The 24463-nt window shown below is 42.9% G+C and overlaps 2 protein-coding genes across 2 annotated transcripts in view; both read left to right on the top strand.

Moving 5' to 3' along the window:
* Positions 1-6769: 6769 nt before the first annotated feature.
* Positions 6770-8530, top strand: LOC120735053 (nuclear factor 7, brain-like). Its single transcript, XM_040034228.1, has 2 exons — positions 6770-6945; positions 7047-8530. The coding sequence occupies exon 2, from the start codon at positions 7064-7066 to the stop codon at positions 8453-8455; it is 1392 nt and encodes a 463-aa protein (XP_039890162.1). The 5' UTR covers positions 6770-6945; positions 7047-7063; the 3' UTR covers positions 8456-8530.
* Positions 8531-11086: 2556 nt separating this feature from the next.
* LOC120735044 overlaps positions 11087-24463 on the top strand; it is a 146092-nt gene continuing 132715 nt past the window's right edge. The window contains exons 1-3 of the mRNA XM_040034208.1: positions 11087-11470; positions 12917-13267; positions 15641-15973. Of these exons, the coding sequence (XP_039890142.1) occupies positions 11434-11470; positions 12917-13267; positions 15641-15973 (721 nt within the window). The 5' untranslated portion in view covers positions 11087-11433. The remainder of the gene's footprint in view (positions 11471-12916; positions 13268-15640; positions 15974-24463) is intronic.

The raw sequence follows: 24463 nt of genomic DNA, 5'->3' as shown, positions 1-24463 counted from the left end.
AGTAACATTAAAGGCAAGTGTCTTGTAGGTGGCAGAAATGTAAGTTTAGTCTGCAGTAGTAAACATCTACCTCGTGTGGAACTAACAGTGTCAAAAGGTGAAATAAACTACTTCCTAAAACATTGTACAGCTGAAGCTGCTGCACATACTGATCTCATGCATGGAGGTAAAGCACAAGCAACTAGAGCTAATCTTTTAGGATAGTAAGTTACCGGCTTCACTTGTGGAAAAAGTGCTGTTAGTTATTTTACAGTCACCTTGCATTTGTGCTGTTCACAGAACCACAAGTCCATCGCTGGACCTCCTCTGCGCTGTCACTTATGGAGCTTGGCACGCTCCCTCAGGTTCTTATGTTCCAACGCTGCTGAAGATTTTAACCTCTTAAGCCCCAACGCCCCCTGATACGGGGGCAAAAGACAGGAGATCAAGTAGGCTTGGGGCTTAAGAGGTCAGCAATTAAATGTTTTGCTTGTTTAACTCCCAGCTCCACCCAGAGCCTGTATCCTAGAAGACAAAGTCTTAAAGGTTTATTCTAAACTCATTAAACTCCTACTTTTCCCCATAATTTGTTCCAAATCATTTAACATCTCAACGTCATTCCACATTGTAATCAGTGACTTTCCTTAAGTTAAAAAATGGCTAACCCTAAGCTATCAGGTAGCCTTTCCAACCACGATTACAGCCTCGCTGCAATGCAAGAAGCATGTGAGGATGAAGATACAGAGAAGATGGAACTTCAGCAAGATATGGCAAGACCCACGGGCGACCACACTCCGTTACCAAGTCCCAACCCCCAAAAAATGAAAAGCAAAACTACCAGGAAGCAGGTGAGCATTGAGAAGTCCTAGACCAATCATCATCCAGTTTAGCATGAGGATGGCTAGGGACAAAGTATGGAGGAAGTCCAAAGAGGCCAGGGTCTGCAAAGAACTGAACATAAAATTTAAAGAGGACTTCTCCAAAGCAGACCATGAAGCTCGGATCAAGCTGTGGCCCAGGAACAGGTACAGGTACCTGTGGTACAGGAGGCTCAAAACAATAGCAGAAAAGCATTACGACATATGTAGGACACTACCACTTACTTACTTACTTACTTAAGGCTTATTCCTGCTTGAAGCATTATCTTTCTTCTAGTGAGGGCCAAAAAAGCCAGTATTGTTCTTGTTTTTTATTTTGTTATTTTCTTTTCTTCATCTTTTAGATGGCTGGTCTAATAAGTTATTTAAATGTTCGAGGCTTGAAAAACAATGTCAAACGTAAGGCCATGTTTTTATTTTACAAAGAAATCAAGACAAACATTTTGTTTTTACAAGAAACACATTCTAGTAAGGAAGAGGAAATGTTTTGGAAACATCAATGGGGAGAAGGTATTCTTTATTCACATGGTACTACTCACTCAGCAGGAGTGATGATTTTATTGAACAATTTTGCGGGGAAAGTTATTGATCATAAAAGCGATGAAACGGGACATTGGCTCATGGTGTTGGTAGAATTCTGTGAACAGAAAATTATTCTAATCAACGTGTATGGATACAACAACAGGTCTCTAAATAGAAACATGATGACAAACTTAAGTAAATTGATTGCAAATTGGAGTAATACGTATGGTTCTACTCGGGCAATAACTGGAGGCGATTTCAATCTGGCACCTAACTCATGGCTTGACAGACAACCACAGAGAGGGACACAACCCTCGTCCAAAGGCAGCCTGTCACAACGCGCTCCATCCGGAGATGGACCCCAGAAAAGGAGGATGCTCTGAGAGACTGCTATGACACCACAGACTGGGATGTGCTCCTGAGCCCACATGGTGAGGACATAGAGGGGGGGGGGCACACTGTCTTACAGACTACCTCAACTTTTGTGTGGACACAGTCGCCCCTGCTAAGACGGTACGGTGTTATCCTAATAACAAACCGTGGGTAACACAGGAAGTCAAAGCTGTCCTCAACATGAAGAAGAAGGCTTTCAGGAGCAAAGTGAAGGAGGAGATGAAAGCAGCACAGCGGGAGGTGAAACGCTGCCTGAGGGAAGCAAAGGACACCTACAGGAGGAAGGTGGAGCAGAAGTTGGAGAGGAACAATATGAGGGAGGTCTGGAATGGTGTGAAAACCATCACAGGCCACAACACCAAGAAAAGCACAGTGGGGGGGACTGTGGAGAAGGCAAACGAACTCAACAACTTCTTCAACAGGTTTGACCAGCCCACAACCCCCCCACCCTCACCTTCACTACAGAGTCCTCTCCCCACTCTCCTGCCTCCCTCGCTTCCCCCCCTTCCTGACACCATGACACCCCCCTCCTCCAATCCCTCTCTCAGCAGCAAGACATCTCCCCCCCTCCCCTCCTCCCAAACATCTCCCAGTGTCACAGTGGATCAGGTCAGGAGGCAACTGAGGAAGCTTCGCCCCAGAAAGGCAGCAGGCCCAGACAAGGTGTGTCCTAGGATGCTTAAGGCGTGTGCTGCTGAACTTGGGGAGCCGCTACGAGTCTTCAACCTCAGTCTGCGACTGGGGAGAGTGCCTGCCCTATGGAAGACATCCTGCATCGTCCCGGTCCCTAAAAGGAACCGGCCCAATGAGCTGAATGACTTCCGACCGGTGGCACTGACGTCACATCTTATGAAGACTCTAGAGCGGCTCTTCCTCAACCTCCTCCGACCACAGGTACAACATGCCCAGGACCCACTACAGTTTGCATACAAGGCGGGTGTCGGAGTGGAGGATGCCATCCTGTACCTCCTACACAGAGCCCACTCACACTTGGATGGGGGAAAAGGCACGGTCAGGATCCTGTTTCTTGACTTTTCCAGTGCCTTTAATACCATCCGGCCCTGTATGCTTCAGGAAAAACTGAACAGGATGGAGGTGGCCCCTGCCTGGTGGCTTGGATCTCCGACTACCTCACCGACAGACCACAGTACGTCAGGCTGAAGGACATCACATCTGACACTGTGGTCAGCAGCACAGGAGCACCACAGGGAACTGTGCTGTCCCCTCTTCTCTTCACCCTGTACACCTCTGACTTCTGTTATAACTCTGAATTATGCCATATTCAGAAGTTTGCAGATGACACGGCCATCATGGGGTGTATCTGGGATGATCAGGAAGAGGAGTACAGAAGTCTGGTGAGGAACTTTGTCGCATGGAGTCACACAAACCACCTGCAACTCAACACCTCAAAGACTAAGGAACTGGTTGTGGACTTCGGGAGGTCCAGAGAAGGTCCACTGCCGGTTCAGGTAGAGGGGGAGGAGGTGGAGGTGGTCAACAAGTACAAGTACCTCGGGCTGTGGGTGGACAATAAACTGGACTGGTCATGCAACACAGAGCACCTGTATAAAAAAGCTCAAAGCCGACTGTACTTCCTCAGGAGGCTGAGGTCTTTTAACATCTGCAGGAAGCTCCTGAGGATGTTTTACCAGTCAGTGGTTGCTGGAGTACTTTTCTATGCTGTGGTGTGCTGGGGGAGCAGCACAGCAAAGAAGGACTCATCCAGGCTGGAGAAACTGATCAGGAGGGCTAGCTCTGTGGTCGGCATGAAGCTGGACACTCTGGTGACAGTGGCAGAGAAAAGGACATTAAAGAAACTGCTGGACATTATGGACAATGCCAGGCATCCTCTGCACACGGCCATAAACAATCAGAAGAGTCTGTTCAGTGACAGGTTGCTTCTCCCCAAGATAAGAACTAACAGACTTAAAAACTCCTTTGTCCCACACGCCATCAGACTGTTTAACTCCTCTCTGGAGGGGAGAGGGAGGGGAAACAGGAGGACAAAGGAGGGGGGAACAACTAAGCTGTAGTGCCTCTTCACCTCACTGTACAATACCTTGTGCAATACTTTTTGTAAATAGTCAACAGTGCAATAGACTCAATACTTGAAATGTGCAATTCACTTGTATTTTTATTTTTTATTCCTATTTATTCTATTTATCCCCTCTGTATATTTTATTTATATTTGTCTCTGTATTTATATATGTGTGTGTGTGTGTGTGTGTGTGTATATATATATATAACAATTCTGTAACTGTAACTTCGGTCGTTGCTGTGCTTTTTTTGGAAGTCGAATTTCCCAGAGGAACCCACCCGAGGGATTAATAAAGTTCTATCTTATCTTATCTTATCTTATCTTAGTTGTATAGGGATCGAATGGCCCGTAGCAATGGGCCAGACACCCCATACACCCGCAACACCTCCCACAGGGCACCCCGAGGGACACGGTCGTATGCCTTCTCCAAGTCCACAAAACACATGTAGGTTGGTTGGGCAAACTCCCATGCACCCTCAAGTATCCTTGAGAGGATAAAGAGCTGGTCCAGTGTTCCGCCACCAGGACGAAAACCGCATTGTTCCTCCTGTATCCGAGGTTCGACTAGCGGACGAACTCTCCTTTCCAGCACCCTGGCATAGACTCACTCTCCGGTCTCGCTTCTTAAAGATGGGGACCACCACCCCGGTCTGCCAGTCCAGGGGTACCGAGCCGCATTCCGCTTGGCCTGTCGATACCTGTCGGATGCCTCCGGAGTCCCACAGGTTAACCAAGCCCGATAGGACTACTTCTTCAGCCTGGTGGCTCCCCTCACCTCTGGTGTCCACCATTTGGTTCGGGGATTACCACCACGGCAGGCACCAACCACCTTGCGGCCGCAGCTCAATGCAGCAGCTTTGGCAATGGAGACGCTGAACATGGTCCATTCAGATTCAATGTCCTCAGTCTCCCTCGAAATGCTGTTGAAGCTCTGCCGGAGGGTGTGCGTTGAAGATCTCGCAGACTGGGGCCTCTCCCAGCACACCCTCACTACGCGTTTAGGTGCACCGGGTCTGTCCATCGTCTTCCCCACCACCTGATCCAACTCACCACCAGGTGGTGATCAGTTGACAGCTCAGCCCCTCTCTTTACCCGAGTGTCCAGAACATATGGTCGCAGGTCTGGTGATACGATTACAAAATCGATCATCGACCTACGGCCTAGAGCGTCCTGGTGCCACGTGCACTTATGGACACTCTTATGTTCGATCAAGGTGTTCGTTATGGGCACACAATGCACCCGACCCCTATGGTGCCTCCTGCGGGTGGTGGGCCTGCGGGAGGATGGGCCCATGTCTCCTCTTTGGGCTTTGCCCGGCCGGGCCCCATGGACTAAGGCCCGGCCACCAGACGCTCGCCCTCGGGCACCCTCCCCGGGCCTGGCTCCAGGGCGGGGCCCCGGTAACCCTATCCCAGGCAGGGTAAACTGTTCCCTCGATGTTCTCTTCATAAGGGTTTTCTGAATCGCTCTTTGTCTTGTCCCTCACCCAGGACCAATTTGCCATGGGAGACCCTAACAGGGGGCAACAGCCCCCATACAACATGATCCCTGGGACACACAAACCCCTCCACCACGATAAGGTAGCGATTCACGGAGAGGAGCTTAATAAATAAACTTTGATTGATTTTCAGAGATGAATAATTAATCAATCAATAATCAAACAGTGAGTTTGTGTGTTTCAAAGATGGAGGCCACGCTGCTCTCAGAGGACTGTGTGTGGTTGTGGTAAACGTGTGAGCTGCTGCTGCTTCTTCCTCACATGTTTGATATGTTTCATATTTCCAGCTGATGCTGATCACCCTAACCTTAACATCACAGACCATCCTTTGGTTCTTCTTCTGTTCCTCTGAAACTTCCTGTGTGGTGCCTTTCAAATTAAAAGCCCTCCCTTACTGTAAAGACTGGACTGTGCTGCAGCTGGTGGAAACAGTGTGTAATTACCAAAAATAGTAACTGTATTCTAAATACCACCTTTTTAAACGGTAACTGTAAAGGAGTACAGTTACTCATATTTTGTATTTTAAATACGTAACGGCGGTAAATGTATTCCGTTACTTCCCAACACTGGCTGCAGCTGATGAAAACAGTGCATTGTGTTTGATGGAGGACTGAAGTGTGTGTCCAGCTGAGCTCTCTGTGTGCTCATATATACAGATGCTGATAAACAAATGTTTGTATTTGGACCCTGTTACTGATCAGGACCTGCTGTGTGTTTCCTGTCCACAGGTCTACAAAGAGTCGCACTTCCTGCTGTGGTTCAGATGTTCAGTGTGTTGCTTTGTTTCTCACATGTTGGCTCCACGGTCTCTGCTGCTGTGGGCTGGGCTTGGGATGAGTGTCAGTAACACAAAATTAAAACTCAGTGTCATGCAGTGACTTTTACACAACCAGATCAGATGAACCAGCTCACACTAAAACATGCATTTTGCTGCACTCTTTACACTTATTTCTTTTCTTTCTGCTCTTTTATATATTTTGTAAAAGAAAATTTTTTTTTATATCAGCAGCAATTTTCCTCAAACTGCTGCATCACAGCTTTCATGCTCTGACCTGCATGTGAAATGAGATAAAAGCTCTTTATTAGTAACTTTTACAACTTCTGGCAGGTTAATGTCTGAACTTTGGAGTGAAACACAGCCTTAGTTACAGGAAATAACACCACTGTCTGTAACTAAGTGAATCCACCTGAACACCACCTGTGTGTGTGTGACTGCATTACACTCCCACTGCTGGGAACCTGAACAAGAACCAGAACAAAGTCTAAAATAGCAGCTGACAAACAGCTGCACCACCGAGTGACACTTTATTTTATAAACTTCACAACAGGTTTCATGTTGTGACCTGTGGAGGTGAAAAGACACTAAACCTGTTTTACAGCTTTTGAGCTGCAGGCAGGATTGAAACACACCTTAGTTAAAAGTCAAACAGCAACATTTTCTCCTCCCCTCACGTCACTCAAATGTGACAAACAAGGAAACAGGAAGTTCTTCGTCCTCAGTGCAGAGAGACGCACAGACGATCAGACTGAGCTCAGACCAAACTAGCAGCTTCCTCTGAGTGAGTCCAGCTACAGGAGAGAAACGTGGAAAACTCCAACACTGCTGCTTCAAGCTGCTGACGCTCCACACACTGAATGTGAGTTTGAGCAAAAACACGACTCAAAGGAAGTTTCAGTGAAGGTGGTAGAGGAGGGAGGGGAGCCAGGACTGACTGTACTTCCTGTCTGCTGTTTTCAGCTTCACTCACAGACTCAATGGCTTCCAGATCAGAGGAGGATCTCTGCTGTCCGGTCTGTCAGGAGGTCTTCAGAGATCCTGTTCTTCTGTCATGTAGCCACAGCTTCTGTAAAGACTGTCTGAAGAGATGGTGGAGAGAGAGACCAACACACGAGTGTCCAGTTTGTAAGAGACGATCTTCAAAGGATGATCCACCTTTATGTCTGGCTTTAAAGAACCTGTGTGAGTCGTTCTTACAGGAGAGAGATCAGAGAGCTTCAGAGGATCTCTGCAGTCTGCACTCTGAGAAACTCAAACTCTTCTGTCTGGACCATCAGCAGCCAGTGTGTGTCGTCTGCTGTGCCTCAGAAAAACACACCAATCACAGATTCAGACCCATCGGTGAAGCTGCACAACAACACAAGAAGGAACTTCAGGAAACTCTGGAGCCCTTAAAGAAGAAGTTAAAGGTTTGCAAACGAGTTCAAGTGAAGTTCGATCAAACAGCAGAACACATTAAGGTCCAGGCCCGACACACAGAGAGGCAGATTAAGGAGCAGTTTAAGAAGCTTCACCAGTTTCTAGCAGAGGAAGAGGAGGCCAGGCTGGCTGCACTGAGGGAGGAAGAGGAGCAGAAGAGTGGGATGATGAAGGAGAAGATGGAGGCTCTGAGCAGAGAGATAGCAGCTCTTTCAGACACAGTCAGAGCCACAGAGGAGGAGTTGAGAGCTGAAGACGTCTCATTCCTGCACAACTACAAGGCTGCAGTGGAAAGAGTCCAGCGCTGCCCCCTGCTGGATGATCCACAGCTGCCCTCAGGAGCTCTGATAGACCAGGCCAAACACCTGGGCAACCTGACCTTCAACATCTGGAACAACATGAAGGACATGGTCTCCTACACTCCTCTCATTCTGGACCCAAACACTGCTCATCCAAACCTCATCCTGTCTGAAGATCTGACCAGTGTGAGACGAGGAGGAGAGAGGCAGCAGCTTCCTGATAATCCAGAGAGGATTGATTATTACAGCTCTGTCCTGGGCTCTGAGGGCTTTAACTCAGGGACTCACAGCTGGGATGTTGATGTTGGAGACAGTACATTGTGGGTACTGGGTGTGTTAGCACAGTCTGGGCTAAGGAAGGGAAACAAACTGTCTGGAATATGGAGAATAGGGTTGTTTGATAATGAATACTACAAAATCTCACAATCACCTCCTCAAACTCATCTCTCAGTAGAGAAGAAGCTCCAGAGGATCAGAGTGAATCTGGACTGGAACAGAGGAAAGCTGTCGTTCTCTGATCCTGATACTAACACACACATACACACCTTCACACACACTTTCACTCACAGGTTGTTTCCATACATTCGCACTAATGATACAGTGAAGGTGTGTCCGTTGAAGGTGTCAGTGTCAGTGCAGCAGATGAGTTGAGGATGATGATGTTTCTAATGTTGTTTCCTGTCAGTGAGTTGAAGCTGTTAAACTGCAGCTGTCCTCCTGCTGCCTCGTTGTTCCAAAGCTCTTTGTTTCTCTTTTAGTTTCACTGTTTCTTTCTGTTTCTGCTGTCCACCTTTTCACATGGAAAATCATTTTACTGTTTCTCACTGAATGACTCCCCAAACTAGATTTGAAATTCTATCAAGTTTCTAATCATTACAAGTGATTCATGTTTCTATTTGATGTGTAAATGGAGATGATTTAGTTTGCTGGGATATGGACTGACATGTGTTGAATGGGAGGAGCAGTTTGTTGTTGTCTTCTTGTCTGTTTATGACAACAATAAATATGTTGTTGAAACAATGATTCATGTTTAACTCCATATATGAAATGTTTCTGCTCTTTGAATTCTGTTTGATTAAAGACTTTCTTCATGACACAAATGAGATTTCAGTGTATTAATAGAACTAAACAAGCTCAGAGTTGAAAGGCTGGAGTATTATGTACGTGCTTCACTGTCAGGATCTTCAGGGGGATTCAAAGGGAAACATCAAACTGCTGTAATGAGATAAACTAGTTGGGCTGAACACACTTATCTGTAGTTTGCTGGGACAAACCACAGTGACCGGCTACAGAGTTTAGTTAAGGTGGTTCTAACATGTGACCTGTTGAATTATTTACAGGGATTTATTTTTCATTTAAAGCATCATTTGTGAAGTTTTTATGAAGTTTAGTTCTTTTATGTTCTTTGTGTAACGTTTAATATAATTTCCAACAAGCAGACCTGTGATCACTTTGACTCAGTATGATGGATTGTTTGGATTTGTCTTTGTTTCTCTGGCTTTTCTTGTGTGTCTTTGTATGTTGGATAGAGTCATGTGACCTGCCCATGGACGACACATGGAAATGAGCAGTTTAGCTCAAATCTGGCAGGTTTCCATCTTCTACTGTTTCATATTGATTTTATTGAAATGAGCCATCCTGTTAAATAAGTGAAAATAAAAACAACTGGCTAACTTTTAGTCTGATCCAGTTTCTTTCTTCTTGAGTGAGTGTTTGCATCTCAAAACGCTCGCTCACAGCTTTTCATCATCCTGTTTCAATGAATAAAACAGAGGTGAGGTCACTTCCTTTGGGTGGAGTCAGCTGCTGGTCACCTTGAAACAAACACACAGCTGTTCCACTTGTCAGCTAATCAGCTTGTAGCATATGCACAGTTTACAGAACCCCTTTTCTGTAAATTTAATTAATTAACCTGCTAAGCAGATAGCATATGATATGAATACCACTGTACTTTCAAAATATAGAAAGTGATTTGTAGAGGGACAAGCAAAATTTACTCTTTTAAACTCTGCCAAATTAAAAAAAAAAAAAGACTAGTTTGTTTGTTTTTTAAAGTACAAGCTTACTGGTCAGAGCTAAAGTTCTACACAAAACTTTTTGCTTTGTCTTAACTCATTCACTGCCAGCCATTGGCAGTGAATGAGTTAAACCCATTGACTCATGCACTGCAATTGACGGCTATAGACGTCAATGGCAGTGAATGAGTTAATTTGAGGCTAAAAGCTGATTATCTGAGCACCAAAGATTTGTTTCTAAACCTCAAAGTAGATGTAACATGTCATCAAGGTTAAAGAGTTTTAGGGGGAAGAAAACTATTAGAACCACATCGCAGAGCGACTTTCCTTTTATTGAGTGGTTTTCTTTTTTAAACACTCGTATTAAGAGGAAATGCAGCTTCTGTTGCCACGTGTGAACATCTTTCTGTGTGCAGTTTAACCTCTCCACTAGTGCAGACCTGTGCAGTCTTTTTTAGTTTCTCTCATTTTACGGATACAGTTTGTTTTTTTAAATAGAGCTAATCTCAACATCGCCATCACACACTCAGACTGTTTGACCTTCATTTAGAACTCATCACTTCCTGTTTTTCTAGGATTCTTTGTCCTGGGCTCAGAAAGAACAGCCTTCATTATTTTGACCATTTAGCGAGACCAACAGCAACATCACAAGTCCTTCATTCCTTTTTTAATGTCTTTATTTGAAGTTACTGATGTGTTTATTCTTTCTGGCTGTGTCTTTTTCCTTTGTATAAGTAAAATAGAATTGAATTAATAATCTTCATAGCTTCTTTTCAGATGTAGTCTGAACCACTTTCAGTTTGTTGAAAATTGATGGATCCTTAATGAATGGGCCTCAGAGCCCCCCTCAGTGTCTAATGTGGACTGCACACAAAGTTTCAGGTTAAATGCACAAATGAGGTAAGTCCTGTATTCATCCTCGTCCTCTGCTTCTGTTATTATTCATCCAGTCTGGCTGCAGACCTTAGGTTTAGTAGTGCAAAGGATAAACATCCTAAAGGTCAAAGTTTGGTTCATTTTATTGATAAAGAGATAAGAGTGTGTTTTACAGGAGAATGTGACATGTCATAAAAGTTGGTGGCAGCAGCTGAACTCACAGTGTTAGTCCTGTAAAACTCTCATATACAGTAAAAAAAAAAAAAAGAATTAATGTATTTCTTTTGTATTATTATGAGTATTTATTGTATGTATGTATTGTATGGACTCTAACTGTAAACTCAGTGAAGGGAAAATATTTTAGCTCAAACACCAAAATTCATTCAAGTTAGATTTTTCCTCCACACGATTCAGATTTTATTGCTGGGTTCTTCATAAAGTTGGATCTGACTTCAGTGTAAATGACCTTTGTCTGATGTCTCTTATTTAATGAGCTTGTTTCTCCTGCTTTTCCTCACTTTCCTCACAGTCTGCCCTGATCTGATCGAGGTTGAAGTTTCTGTTGGAATGAACTGAGCAACAGACGTCCTCCCTCACTGAAGTGTGAAACTTTGTGTGGTTCACAGTGTCAGTGTGAGCAGTGTGAGAGTGTCAGTAGATGATCAGCAGAGGAAAGTGAAGCTGCTGTGAGCTGATGTCCTGAAGGGCTTTTAAAGAGTCTCTGAGTTTGACAGGAACATGAAGATGTTTGTGGTGTTTGTGATCCTCCTGCACGGTAAGTACACCTTCCTCTCTCTGCTCTCATCATCAGCTTTTCTTTCATCTCTCTCTCTTTAATGTGTTGAAGTGCAGCAGGAGGAGATTTCCATCAAACACTGGATTCTGATTCAGATCAAACTAACAATCCAAAGCAGCAACTTTCAAATCTCTGGATTCGTCTTGGTGCCTTTCAGATCAGCTCATGTTACAACTGGTTTTCCAGTCAAAGCACACAGATCAGAATACACAGCACTTGGACTCTCTCACACTCTTGTTGGTAGCTGTTTCATTCAGCCTGATCTGTATATATAAACTCTTCAGATTTGTCAAACACCTGTGATATAGTTATTTCTAATCATCCCTGTAAAAAGAACAGTTGGCCCACTCTGCTGTACAACATTGCTTCAGTTCATTGAGGTTTTTGGACATTTGTTTATGCAAAGCTCTCTCTTAGTTCCACCACAGCATTTCAGTCGGGTTATGGTCTGGACTTTGACTGACCCATTGCAAAATCTTGATTCTTTTCTCCTTCAGAGATTCAGACATGTCGATTTGCTGGTGCGCTTCCTCCAAAGGACATTGTTCCAGAAGTCATGTGACCTGTACTGCCATGTTTAGAAAAGAAGCTTTGTCCTCGTAGACTTCTGCAAACTGTGTTTATTTGTAATACAATTTAAGAGGCAGTTGTTTGGTTTGCTTGTGTTTGTATTTGTGCCAGGACCACCTGTACATTTCACTAATAATGTTTTGTGCATGAATTGCACATCAGCTTTAAGGGTTTCTGTGCAGCAGCTGTTACAGCTGAACTGTTTGATCATTACTTTTGACCTTTTCAGCTGTTTAATTATACATTTCTGATTCAACAGGATATTTATTTTTTTATTTTTTCTCCTTGCACAGTGGTCATCTGAGTGGCATCTCAGACTTCAGAGCTCAGAGTGAACGTTGAACGTCGCTTCACTCAGACATTTACATCAAAAACTGTTGAACAAACCAGGAGAGAGAGAAACCGAATCTTTTCACACTAAATTTTTATTCAGGAGAAGCAGGATTAGGATCTTGGGCAGAGTTTAACCCTCAGTTGTGCGTTATGTGAAGGAGCTCCACTTGTTTCTGTGGTAACTTAAGCTGCAGACCTTCAGATTTTTCCAACATTGGCTTCATAGGTTAGTTTTCATGAACCCTGCTGTAGAAAGTCCTGTTCATTTTTGTGGTTGGTCATATGCTGCCATCATTACACCAACACTGCATGAAAATTCTGGTCCCTTTCAAAGGTCCCTCAGAGAATGCAGCACTTTCTGTTTAAAATAATTTCTTTGATTTCAATCTGATTAAATTTAGATTACATGGATAGACTGAGTGTAGAAGTTGCAGATAAGGTAACCTGCATTCCAGCACGTGGATGCTGACACAAACTCAAAGCATGCTGTTAATTTGTCTTTCTGCTTGTGTGTCCTTACAGTTTCCCAGCATGCCCTGGCTGTGGTGGTGGAGGTGTATGAGGAGGCAAAGTCTGTTCTGCTGCCCTGTCAGTACTCTGGTATTATTCCTGAGAAAAATCCCACAGTGATGTGGACTCGCAGTGATCTCAGTCCCACGTTTGTCCACCTGCGACGAGAAGAAGGTGATGATCTCAAAAAGCTGAACCTCCGCTACAGCGGGCGCACATCAATGAGGCCTGATGCTCTGGAGACTTCAGACTTCAGCCTCACTCTGAGAAAACCAGACCTGATTGACAGCGGCGTCTACACCTGCTCCATCAGTGATGGGAAAGAAGAAACGGGACAGAGAGATGTGCAGCTAAAGGTCAAAGGTCTGCAACTGATTATTTAAAAAACAACTGCTTACCACATTTATGAGAAAATACAGGGATTTAATACAGTTATTATTAAAAAAAGAATTTCACACTGTACTGAATGAATTAGCTTTTCTGGTTTACGTTATTTTCACTCATTAAAAGGTATAAAATATCAACTGCACAAAAATATACTGCTATAATGCATCATGTTACTTTCTCATATTATTTGTGGTTTGGCCACTGAAATGATTTAGATTTTGCTTTGCTTTGTTTTGGTGGGGTTGTTGTTTTTTGCTTTTTATTTCTTTTCCAAACACCTGATAATAACCTACACTCCTAGAGAGCTAAAAGCATTTACATTGCACATCATGCATCCATCCTTGGAAAGCACAGCTGGTTGGTTATTATCATGGTTATGGTCTGTTTATACTGTAGGTGAACTGCTTTCCATCAAACACCAGGATTTGGTACTGGAAGACCTCCAACTGAATAAAATACATATGCTTTCATTAATTTTGAATACTTATCAGCAGATTTAACCACAAAAACAGGGGGCAAAAATATTTTGTGTATGAATTGCCATTTCTTCTTTTCACCTCGAGATGGTCCAGGACACCCAGGCTCAGGCGACCGAGGACCCTCAGGATTGGGTTTAGACAGATCGGTACCCTCATTTGGTCATGCTGTCTCCTCTGACAAGCAGGGCTTGCAAGCAGAGACTTGGGCAGGGCAAGACCAAAAAAGGTTTTTGTGTTGACCAGGGCAAAAGCTGACACCAGGGACCCAGCATCAGCAGACAAAATCTGTTACTAGCTTGGACCTAGATGCACCTGATTCTCAGGTTACACAGGTTTCTCAGGGATCTCTGATTGCTCCTGCTGGGGCTACACGGGGCTCATATCCTGTTTCTGTTCCTCACCCTGAGCACCTGCTGATGTTAGCACAGGCAGGGCCCACCTGTAGCCTTGGGCTGTCTATGAAAGAAGCTGGTGAATTGGTGAATTGGTGCAAGGGTGCGGAAGGAGACAGAGGACAGCCTGGCTATTGGTCTGGTGAGAGGGTGGCTGGCCACAGGTTAAGCCAGCCCACCCTCTTTACCAGAGACTAAAGTGGAGATGGGGCACAGTTGTAAGGATGTGGAGCCAGAGATGACAGGTGAGGTGTGTCTAGATGGTGGGTGGAAGCTGGGATTACAGTCTCTGGAGCTGGGTTTCCATAATAATCCCCTCATGGCAGAAAGTTTCACATATAAAACAATGATGTGCACTTAAAACTTCAGTCCTGAGGTTTTTCAGAAATCTTGAAAAATATTTTTGTGGCCCCCATATATATTCACCCATATGGAAAAATTCTGGAGGTTCCCCTGTCCTTAGCGCGTGCCTCTAAGATCTGTTACAAACAAACTGCATATTATATAATCGGCTCTTCTGATGAAACTGTCTAAGGGAAGCATGTGTTAATAGAACTGGTCCTGGCACTGAACCCTGTGAAACTTTGCATGAACAAATGAGTGACTTTTAGATAGATATGATTTAAATATGATTAATAAATGGTAGGACGTCCTTGAGCACTCTTGCAGAAATTGGGTCTAAAGACACGTTGATGGTTTTGAGGAAGTAATTACTAAAGTTAACTCAGAAAGATATATTGGAGGAAAAGAGTCTAAATAAATATCTCCCCCTGACTCTAGTTCTTCTGATCTGGAGGAGATTAGTGCCTTGTTCAGCTCCTTCTTCCAAACCATCTTGAAGTGTCGCAGAGCAGAATGGAGGCTGAAAAAGGACACGCTTCAAATCTTATCAAATTGCTGGCGTCTTTATTAGAATACTGTTAAAGAGAACACCTATCAAACATGATTGCATGCAACTGTCATAACCCAGGCCTGATGTTCAAAACTATATACTCTGTTTCTAATGCCTCACAGCTTGTCTGTTTCAAAACCTCCCCTGATATGTGTAATGCAGTTTCGATTGATGAGGTTGCCACCACAAAGGCTCCCAGTTGATCTTGTGTTTTTCATCCATCTGCCTCAGCCAGTTGTTCAACTGTTTTGAACCAGTTTAAGCAAGTGACTCTGGGATTCATACAGGATGTGGTTCATCAAATTAAGCCCTCAGGTTTCCCTCAAGATGCTGCTGCTCCTTGATTTTAATAAACAGGTTTTTCCTAGTATAGGTCAGTTTCTGTTGGCCATCATGAATACCAGTTTGTCTTTTGGTGTGGTTCCTGCAAACTTTAAACATTCATCAGTGCAACCTATCACTAAGCTGCCTGTCCTTTCAAAATTTTTAGAAAGCATTGTTTGTACTCGTTTGAAGTCTTATTTGGAAAAGCATGATAGCCTGGACGTTTTGCATTTCAGATAGTTTTGTTTTCTTGTCCTCTCAGACCAGCAGGTGGAGATAAAAGTGGAGGAAGGCTCAGAGTCTGTCATCCTGCCCTGCCAAACAAGACCTGGCGTACCTGGTGACACCTCAGTGGAGTGGACTCGCTCTGATCGAGAACTCATGACGGTCCATGTGTATCCAAACAGAAGTGAGAACCTTAAGAAACAGGACGACCTTTACTGTGGTCGCACAAAGATGAGTGAAGACCTGCTGAGAACTGGAGACCTCAGTCTGACCCTGGAATACCCCACAGAGAGAGACAGTGGAGGATACATCTGCACCATCTACAGGGACAAAGATATCCTGAGACAGAAAGTAGTGCTGCAGGTCAAAGGTCAGTGATGCATAAATAAGTCAAAGGCCTTAGGTGTAGATGCAGGTCAGAGACCAAAGGTTATGTTGTTATTTTTTTTCCTTATGTTTCTCAACAGAACCATTTCCACCTTGGGCCATAGCTTCCATGGTTCTCTTGGTTCTCCTGGTTCTTCTTGTTTCTGGAGGTCTTTTATTTAATTTCCGATACTATTTTAAGTCAGGTGAGTGTCTCCTACTACACTACCCATAATGCCGTTGCTTAGCAGGTGTCCTCTGGTGGCTCCTTGACTGTGGCTCACACAAACATGTTCCAGAAGCTGAAAGAGTTGAGAGTTACCTGAGACACTTGAGGTCTTCATGGTTTCTGTGCTGATGTGTGTGTGAGACATGGCCGACTGTGGAGGCTCAGTCTGTCTGTGCTTCTGCTCTTCATCCAACATGTCTGCAGCACTTTACAGGACGCTGCAGACTAGTTACCAAAGAACGAGTCAGGAACACATCAGGAACAAACTGAGACACAATCTCACTGAGACTAGAAGACAAGGAGGGACATGGAGGTCATGTGACCATCACAGCTGCTGCTGATGTCATCATGTTGTCCTTTGTTGTCCTTTCAGTCCCCCGGGTGGTGGAAGTGGTTTCAGGGCAGGAGTCTGTCCAGTTGCCCTGCAAAGCCAAAGTTCACCTGCTTGAAGACATTAAAGTGGAGTGGATAGACAGTGATAATGACAAGGTCCATGTGTATCAGAACGACACTGACCACCCCAATGAGCAGGACCAGGTTTACAGAGACCGAACGAAGATGAAAGAAGGTCTGCTGAAAACTGGAGACCTCAGTCTGACCCTGAAATACCCCACGGAGAGAGACACAAAGACATACACCTGCACTGTCTACAGCACTAAGGGAAATGTTCTGATGAAAAAACAAGTGGTGCTTCAGGTCAAAGGTCAGTACAGCCTCAATAATAGAAATATGGTTAGTCCATTTATGGACCCTACAAGTAGAATCTACATGAACTGCTGAGGTTTTTTAGGGCAAAAGTATTCATATACTGTGCTTTGCATACAGTATATCTCGAGGTACCCCTAGTTTCTTTATATTTTGCTGCCAATGAGCCAAAGTTTCTTCTAATTTCATAATTTCATAAAATGGTCTTGAGCAATAGTTCTCCGGGTTTTCTGAAGTTCTTTCAATGTTTTACTTTGGGCACTGGCTGCTTTTTCACCCATTTTCATTCACACAAATACAAATTGAATATTTAAATAGAACTTTGCATTTAAAAGATCAATTTTAGTACTTAGACTGGTCTTTGTACATTATAAACTACAAAACAGAATTAAACACAGTATCTGAGTTTCTGCCAAGGGTGCAATTGCAGTACTACAATTGCTTACAAGAATAGGCACATTCATGTTCTCTACTTGCGCTTTTTTGTGTTTTAAATGATGAACACAAATGCATCAGGGACTTCAGTTCAAACCTGGTCCACAGATAGCAGTCTGTTCACTGTTTTTGTCAGTCATCATTCTTTTAGTTTAATTCAATTCAGTTTTTTTATACAGCATCAAATCACAACAACAGTGACCTCAAGGTGATTTACATATTACCGGTAAGGTAAAGACTAACGATCAAATACCGATTGGTAGATAGACACATAGTGAGTGAAAAAAGGTCAGTGAAGAAGAAAAACTCAATGCATCATGGGAATCCCCGGCAGCCTACGTCTATTGCAGCATAACTAAGGGAGGATTCAGGGTCACCTGGTCCAGCCCTAACTATATGCTTTAGCAAAAAGGAAAGTTTGAAGCCTAATCTTGAAAGTAGAGATAGTGTCTGTCTCCTGAATCCAAACTGGAAGCTGGTTCCACAGAAGAGGGGCCTGAAAACTGAAGGCTCTGCCTCCCATTCTACTTTTAAATACTCTAGGAACAACAAGTAGGCCTGCAGAGCGAGAGCGAAGTGCTCTAATAGGGTGATATGGTACTACAAGGTCATTAAGATAAGATGGGGCCTGATTATTTAAGACCTTGTATGTGAGGACTACTTCTCAAGCTTTACAGAGAGTTTTTAGGACAACCTCTGTCTGCATAACAATGAAAATGTGCCCTGTAGTGACACTGTCTAAGGGAAGCATCTACATTGTGTTGGTCCTAGCACTGAACCCTGTGGAACTCCATAATTAACCTAAGTGTGTGAAGAGGACTCTTGTATCTAACAATCAGCTGCAGTTGAAGCAGCAGCATTGTGAGAAACAACGTTTCTGAGGAACTCTTCAGAAATGAAAGCACAATATGGACCCACTTCAACACCTCTCTTTATGTTTGATTGGAGTGTTTGATGTTATATTTGTTCATTAATTTTGCTGGAGACCTCCCTGCTGGGATGTCCAAATACATTAATTTATCTAAAGAAAATGTGATCACTACCTTTGCTGTCTGTACAGCTCATGATGTGCTTTGTTGTTGCTCTTAGTGCCAGAGGTGGAGGTGGATTCAGGTGAGGAGTCTGTCCAGCTGCCCTGCCAAACCACAGTTCACTCACTGAAAGAAGCCAGAGTGGAGTGGACGGACAAAGAGAACAGGAAGGTCAACGTGTATCACAACACCTCTGACCTGCTTGCATTACAGCATCGTTTTTTCAGAAACCGAACAAAGATTAATGATGGCCTATTGAAAACTGGAGACCTCAGTCTAACCCTGAAATACCCCACAGACTGGGACAGAGGAATCTACACCTGTACTGTCTACAACAGGTATAGAAAGATCCGGATGAAGAAACAAGTGGAGCTGAAAGTCAGAGGTCAGTGCTGATTGACTGGTTTGAAAAACTCTCTAATGCGTTAAACCAAAATAATTAACTTTTAAATGAGTGAACCTGTTATGAAAATGTTAAGAATACAACGTAGAGATATTTGTGTTTAAATGTAGAGCACAAAGTAAAAAGTTGTTAGAAACATAAATACTCAAATAAAGCACAAATACACAAACACTATTAAACTAAAGTACAAAAACAACGTATTTGTACTCTGTTACTTCTCACCTCTCAAGATGTTTCACTCTGATTTTGTTCTCAGATATTGAAGTTGTGTCCCGTTTTTATCATCCTGCAAAACTGTTCATGTTCAACATGACTGATGGAACAAATCCATTTAGTTTGTCTCATGCCATCTGGTCATCAGCAGTTTTTAGTGGGATTAATTTGCATTCATTGAACATCGTTTTCTAGTCAACTGCATCAAACTTTGATTCCAGCCAAAATCAGTGATGCTGAAAGGGAATACATGAGGCTGTACAGCTTCTTTAGAAATGAGAGATGAGCTGAGTCGATCCCAAGGATTCAGTAATGTTGCAGCAGAAACAAAAACATTTTGATTTGATGAAGGTTTCTGTGGCTTCATGTTGCAGATGTGTGTGAAAATCTGATCTGTAAAATACAATTAAGATTCATTGGCAGAGAGGATTGTTCTGGACAGAAACAAGATCATGACAGAGGGCATGTTTGATTTAAACTCCTCTTCAATGATACATTTTAAATCCCCCCAAAAAACAGCAGACAGCAGCTCTACAATGACAGGAGACATTACAGACACTGATCACCTCAAACGTCTTTAAAACCTGCTTTGACTTTCTACATTTCTGTCCTGTTACCTTCTGCTCTGATCTTCTTCTGTCCTCCAGCTTTCTCTGCAACTCTGAAACCTGCTGCTGTCTGTCATGTTGTGTTTGTTGTCCTCTCAGTCTGTCAGGTGGAGGTGGAGGAGGGGGTGGAGTCTGTCCAGCTGCCCTTTATAAATACAGAAAACCTGCCTGAAGATGCTAAAGTGGAGTGGAGACACTATGAACCATTTAGGACCGTTTATGTGTATCAAAACGGCTCTGACCAGCCTGACAAACAGGACCAAGTTTATGTGGACCGAATACAGATGAATGAAGACCTGCTGAGAACTGGAGACCTCAGTCTGACCCTGAAACAGCCCACAGATGGAGACAGTGGAGAATACAGATGTGAAGTGGACGGCACACAGATCTACAGATACAAAACTGTGCTGCTCAAAGTCAAAGGTTTGTGTGTGTGTGTGTGTGTGTGTGTGTGTGTGTGTGTGTGTGTGTCTGACTGTGTTGTGTCTCCTCTGCAGGGAGAGTTCAGGTCCAGGATCAAACAGGGGACATCAGGAACAGAAGCAGCTCCATTGATCCGACTCCTCTGATGGCTGATCAATCAGTTTGATCTGTGTGTTCTTTGATTATTGATCAGTGATGTCAGAGTGGAGTCAGTGTGATGTTGTTGTTGTGTGTTTGAGACTTTTAGTGTCCATGAAGGTCTCTGCTGCCGTAGATCCTCTGAACTGTGACAGAGGTCTCACTCTGGAGGAAACTCTCAGCACTTTCCAGCAGCTCCTCCATCATGGAGGACGTTCCCTCACTGTAACAGGTGGAGGAGAGAGGAGAGGAAGCACAGGTGGATCCTCTGAGGAAGAGGAGCGTCCTACAAACCACATGATCACATCAACACAGTCATTATCTATAAAGTCAAATTGTTGGGTTTTCAGAATTGTCTTTTACCTGTTATGTCACCATAGTAACTGACTGAAAACATCCATTTCTGTTGCTTATTATTATTTCTGTTTTTCTTTATTTCAAACATGTAAATAATCAGTAAGTCACCATGACGGTATCAAAGGAACATGTTCCAGTTTGAAGGTCGGTCTCTACCAAAGCAGACCTGTGATCATTTTAAGATTGTGACCTGTGGTCTGTATGTCATCTGTCCTTGTCCTGGTCCTCGGGTTTGGGGCCATGTTTGAGTTTTGGTTTGTATTTATTTGATTTACTTGTAAATAAATTATAAGTTATTCAAATTTGACAGGCAAGTTTAACTGATTTGTAATTTTTTTCCATGTTTGTTCATGTTCATGTTTTTGGAAAGCACTTATAACATTGCCTTTGAAAAATGCTTCATGAATAAACGTTATTATTAATTATTTACTTTTTATAGAGTTTGGTTGTTTGACCATTAGATTTGTTTTTCCCGTCGGTGTTTTCCTGGATGTTCCCGTCTCACCTTGTTGTGTTCATCTGTTTGTCCTCGTCTCTGTTATTATCTTCTTGTCTCTGAATTCATTTGGTTTTGATTTTACTTTTGTTTCCTGTCTCTGTCACTGTCTTGATTACTTTCCCCTGTTACTCTGTCCCCTTCTGATCTGATCACCTCCTCCTGTGCTTCTGATTTTCCACATCTCTGTGTCTCTTTGCATTTGCAGGCTGTGCTGTTTAGATCGCTTTTAGTTTTTTGTTCCTGACTGTAATTGTCAGCACTTAAAGTGGATGTGAAACACAACCTGTACTGAGTCTAAGTTACCACATGTAGCCCTGCTGTGAACTGCACTGAAACAGGAAGATCACCCTGTTGGCTGTAATGTTAGGGTTTATAGAGCACATCACATCACATTCTGTACTGAGACTAAACATCTTTTAAACACTTTTTCCTTAAACTGAGATTCAGACAAAAGCTGAAGGGGTCCGTGATGTAAATTAGCCTCAATACATGTACTGTAGTGTTTCATGCCACTTGAAATAAAACTCACTTTGTTGTTTTTGGTCTGCATTTGGATCCACCTTTGAGCTTAGTTTGTGGACGTTTCACAGAACTCTAAAGGTGGGACTGTGAATGGAAATAAGCACTCGATATGTTTGACATGTTTTAATAAGGATGCTTACAAACTTGCACTATTCTTGTTAAATAAATCCCAAGAAAAATAGATGGCTAACCCTAAATGTTCTTCTTCTTCTGTGGTGTTTGCGATGCAGCAGCTCTTCCTGATGTGTTTCAGGGTTCCTGCAGTTTCAGAAAAATTGGACTTTTTAATGTGACTGAAAATAAAATTTATGACCAATTTAACAAACTCACAGAAACCTGTAAATAAATGAAATCTCTACGTAATACCAAAAACAAAGCAAAGATAGTCTATTTATGTAATAATATATTTTCATACAATTGTTGTGTAAGTTTATTTATCATGTGTGGTATGTCATATATGCAGTACAAATGTGTTTAGCATTTGAGTTTTTATTCATTGAAATCATAACGAATGAAATCTACAATAAACTGTTCACTGTGTGATAAAAACATGATTTCTAAAAAGGTTTTGAATTCAAAATCTTACAAGTTGTTTACAGTAGATGATTGAGAACTTCAATCTCTGTACATGCTTTTAATGCTTGCTGCTATCTGCTGGTGTTTATTTTAATTTTCAGTTTGGTTCTCAGATTAAAAACGAATACGATGCATTTCAGAGTTACTGTTTAGATTCATGTAAATGTGTATGGGTGCAACAAGCAAAACAAAAACAGAAACTCATTACAGCAAGTGACAAAAGTGTCTGGAGAAGCCTCCATCACAGCCAGTGTTACTGTGTCATACAGTAACAAACGGCGCCTTAAACCATCTACAACTGAACAGATGTACCTAATAAAGTGGCTTCTCACAAATGTAGTGACGAAACCCCTGTGGCTGAGACTTTGTTATCGAACTTAAACTTTATGTGAGCCCTTTTATTATCAGGCATGAAGGTGATCAGATGTTAGTATTCAGCCTGACATGTGAGAGCTTCAGACTCTTTATAGCAGCTCATGATGACAGCAGTGAGATGCATTTATGTTCACACTCTAGGCTCTCATGCTGGGCTTTCTCATGAAAAAGCCATCAGAATCAGTATTGAACGTAACTACAGGCCAGTCTGCGTTCTGTTTCTTTTTATTCCAACTCTTTTCTTTCCACTTTCCACATCTGTCTGCACAGTAACGGGACTTCCTCTTTAGTTAATTTATGCTTTCTATTTCGTGTTGCATTATTTTATTTTTAGAGCACGTTACCTGACTGGTTTTGTCCCTGCACTGTTCTGTGTAGCATCTTCAAATGTCCACTAGATGTCACAAAGACACAGTGAACGTGGAACACACACTAGTATAGGGGTCAGCAACCTTTAACACCCAAAGCGACATCTGGACCAGGTTTCCACGCAAAAGAAAACCGCCGCAAATACTTTTTGATATCTAAAATGAAGATAACACTGTATATATTGTTTTTTACCTTTATGCTTTGTGTGAACAACTAAGGTGTGCTGCTTATGAAATCCATGATGTGCTACAGAGAAAATTACATTTTATTTATGTAATTAACACATTTTGAACTCTTAAAGAAATATAACAAAAGGAAAGACACCCTGCTGAACTAAAATAATCCAGCAAACAAAAACTGTTATATCGCCTTTGGGCTTTTGGAGCCTTGACCTGACTTTTAAAAAACAATTGGAAAAAAGCACTATGCTGCTGAAAAAAGAAAAATAGATATTTGCAAAATTCTGCCTAAATATGTATTTTACCTGGTTAATGTGTGTGGCGGGGCGTGGTCTGCAGTGCCGCTGCAGGGGAGGCGGACGCACCTGAGCGGCACCCGCAATCACGCCTCGGCGCCTTAATGTCTGTGCTATCTGTGCTGTTGTGTTGGTGTGTGTCGGGCTGTGAGCTGCAAAGCTACAGCCGGCTGTATGCGTACAGCAACCGTGTGTGAAAAGTGGTCAATAAAGAGATGCTGAAAAGCATGTTCATGCAAACATCGTCGGGTCTGCCGTGATATGTTTACAATGGGACTTCTGCTCCTGAACCTCTGCGCACAGCGTCTGCAAATCGGGGCTGTACGAAGTGACTTTCATCTTTACGCAGGACTGTAAGCTGTCATCTGTGAGGTGTGAGCGGTGTTTGTTTTTAATAGTGATGGGCAGATGAAGCTTCATGAAGCACTGAAGCTTTTCATCCAATTGGTTCACCCCAGCGCAAAGCGTCTTGAAGCTTCATTTGCTCTAGTAGGACACCTACTGGACATAGAAATATTAGTTGGCATGAATTTGAAGAGTGTGGCTTTTTGCACACAGCCTGTAAATGTCAACAACAAAAGGAGTGTGTAAAACATCTATATTGTAGTGATGGCAGTATACTGTGTATATTTATACTGGCAGTATGGAAAATGATTATTTGGAAATGCTTAAAATGGAAATGATCATTTACTGTGAGGTGAGGTGTGGTTGGGGTATGGCTAGTGGTTGTGCTTTTGTAACATTGAGGCAAGGACAGTGATTAGTGTTTAGGGGACACATCATTGGTTTTTATTTAAAAAACAACAGTTTCTCCACTGTGGCAGGTCGTAGGTGATTTCTTTTTTTGGACAATATTTCCCCTGCTTTTGAGAACACTCGCTCACAGGGCACAGATGAGGCAGGGGTACACAGGTATGTCAGTGCTAACTTATATAAGTGAGGGTAGACATATTTCTGTCTCTCCCAGTATTTAAGGGGGTCCTCCAGCCTTCCAATATTTGGCTCCATCAGGTACCGTTGGACCTCAATATTCGCGTCTGCTGTCACATTTTGTGTCTGTGTCTGCCTGACACTTTCATCCGGGCGACGCCACAGGTTGTTACCTAAACAATAAGGACAGCTTTATGCGATACTAA

Source organism: Simochromis diagramma, unplaced genomic scaffold (genome assembly GCF_900408965.1).
Source record: "Simochromis diagramma unplaced genomic scaffold, fSimDia1.1 OVJJ01000747.1, whole genome shotgun sequence".
NCBI classification, from domain to species: domain Eukaryota; kingdom Metazoa; phylum Chordata; class Actinopteri; order Cichliformes; family Cichlidae; genus Simochromis; species Simochromis diagramma.
Note: the sequence above shows the minus strand (reverse complement) of the source record. Positions and strands in the feature narration are given on the sequence as shown.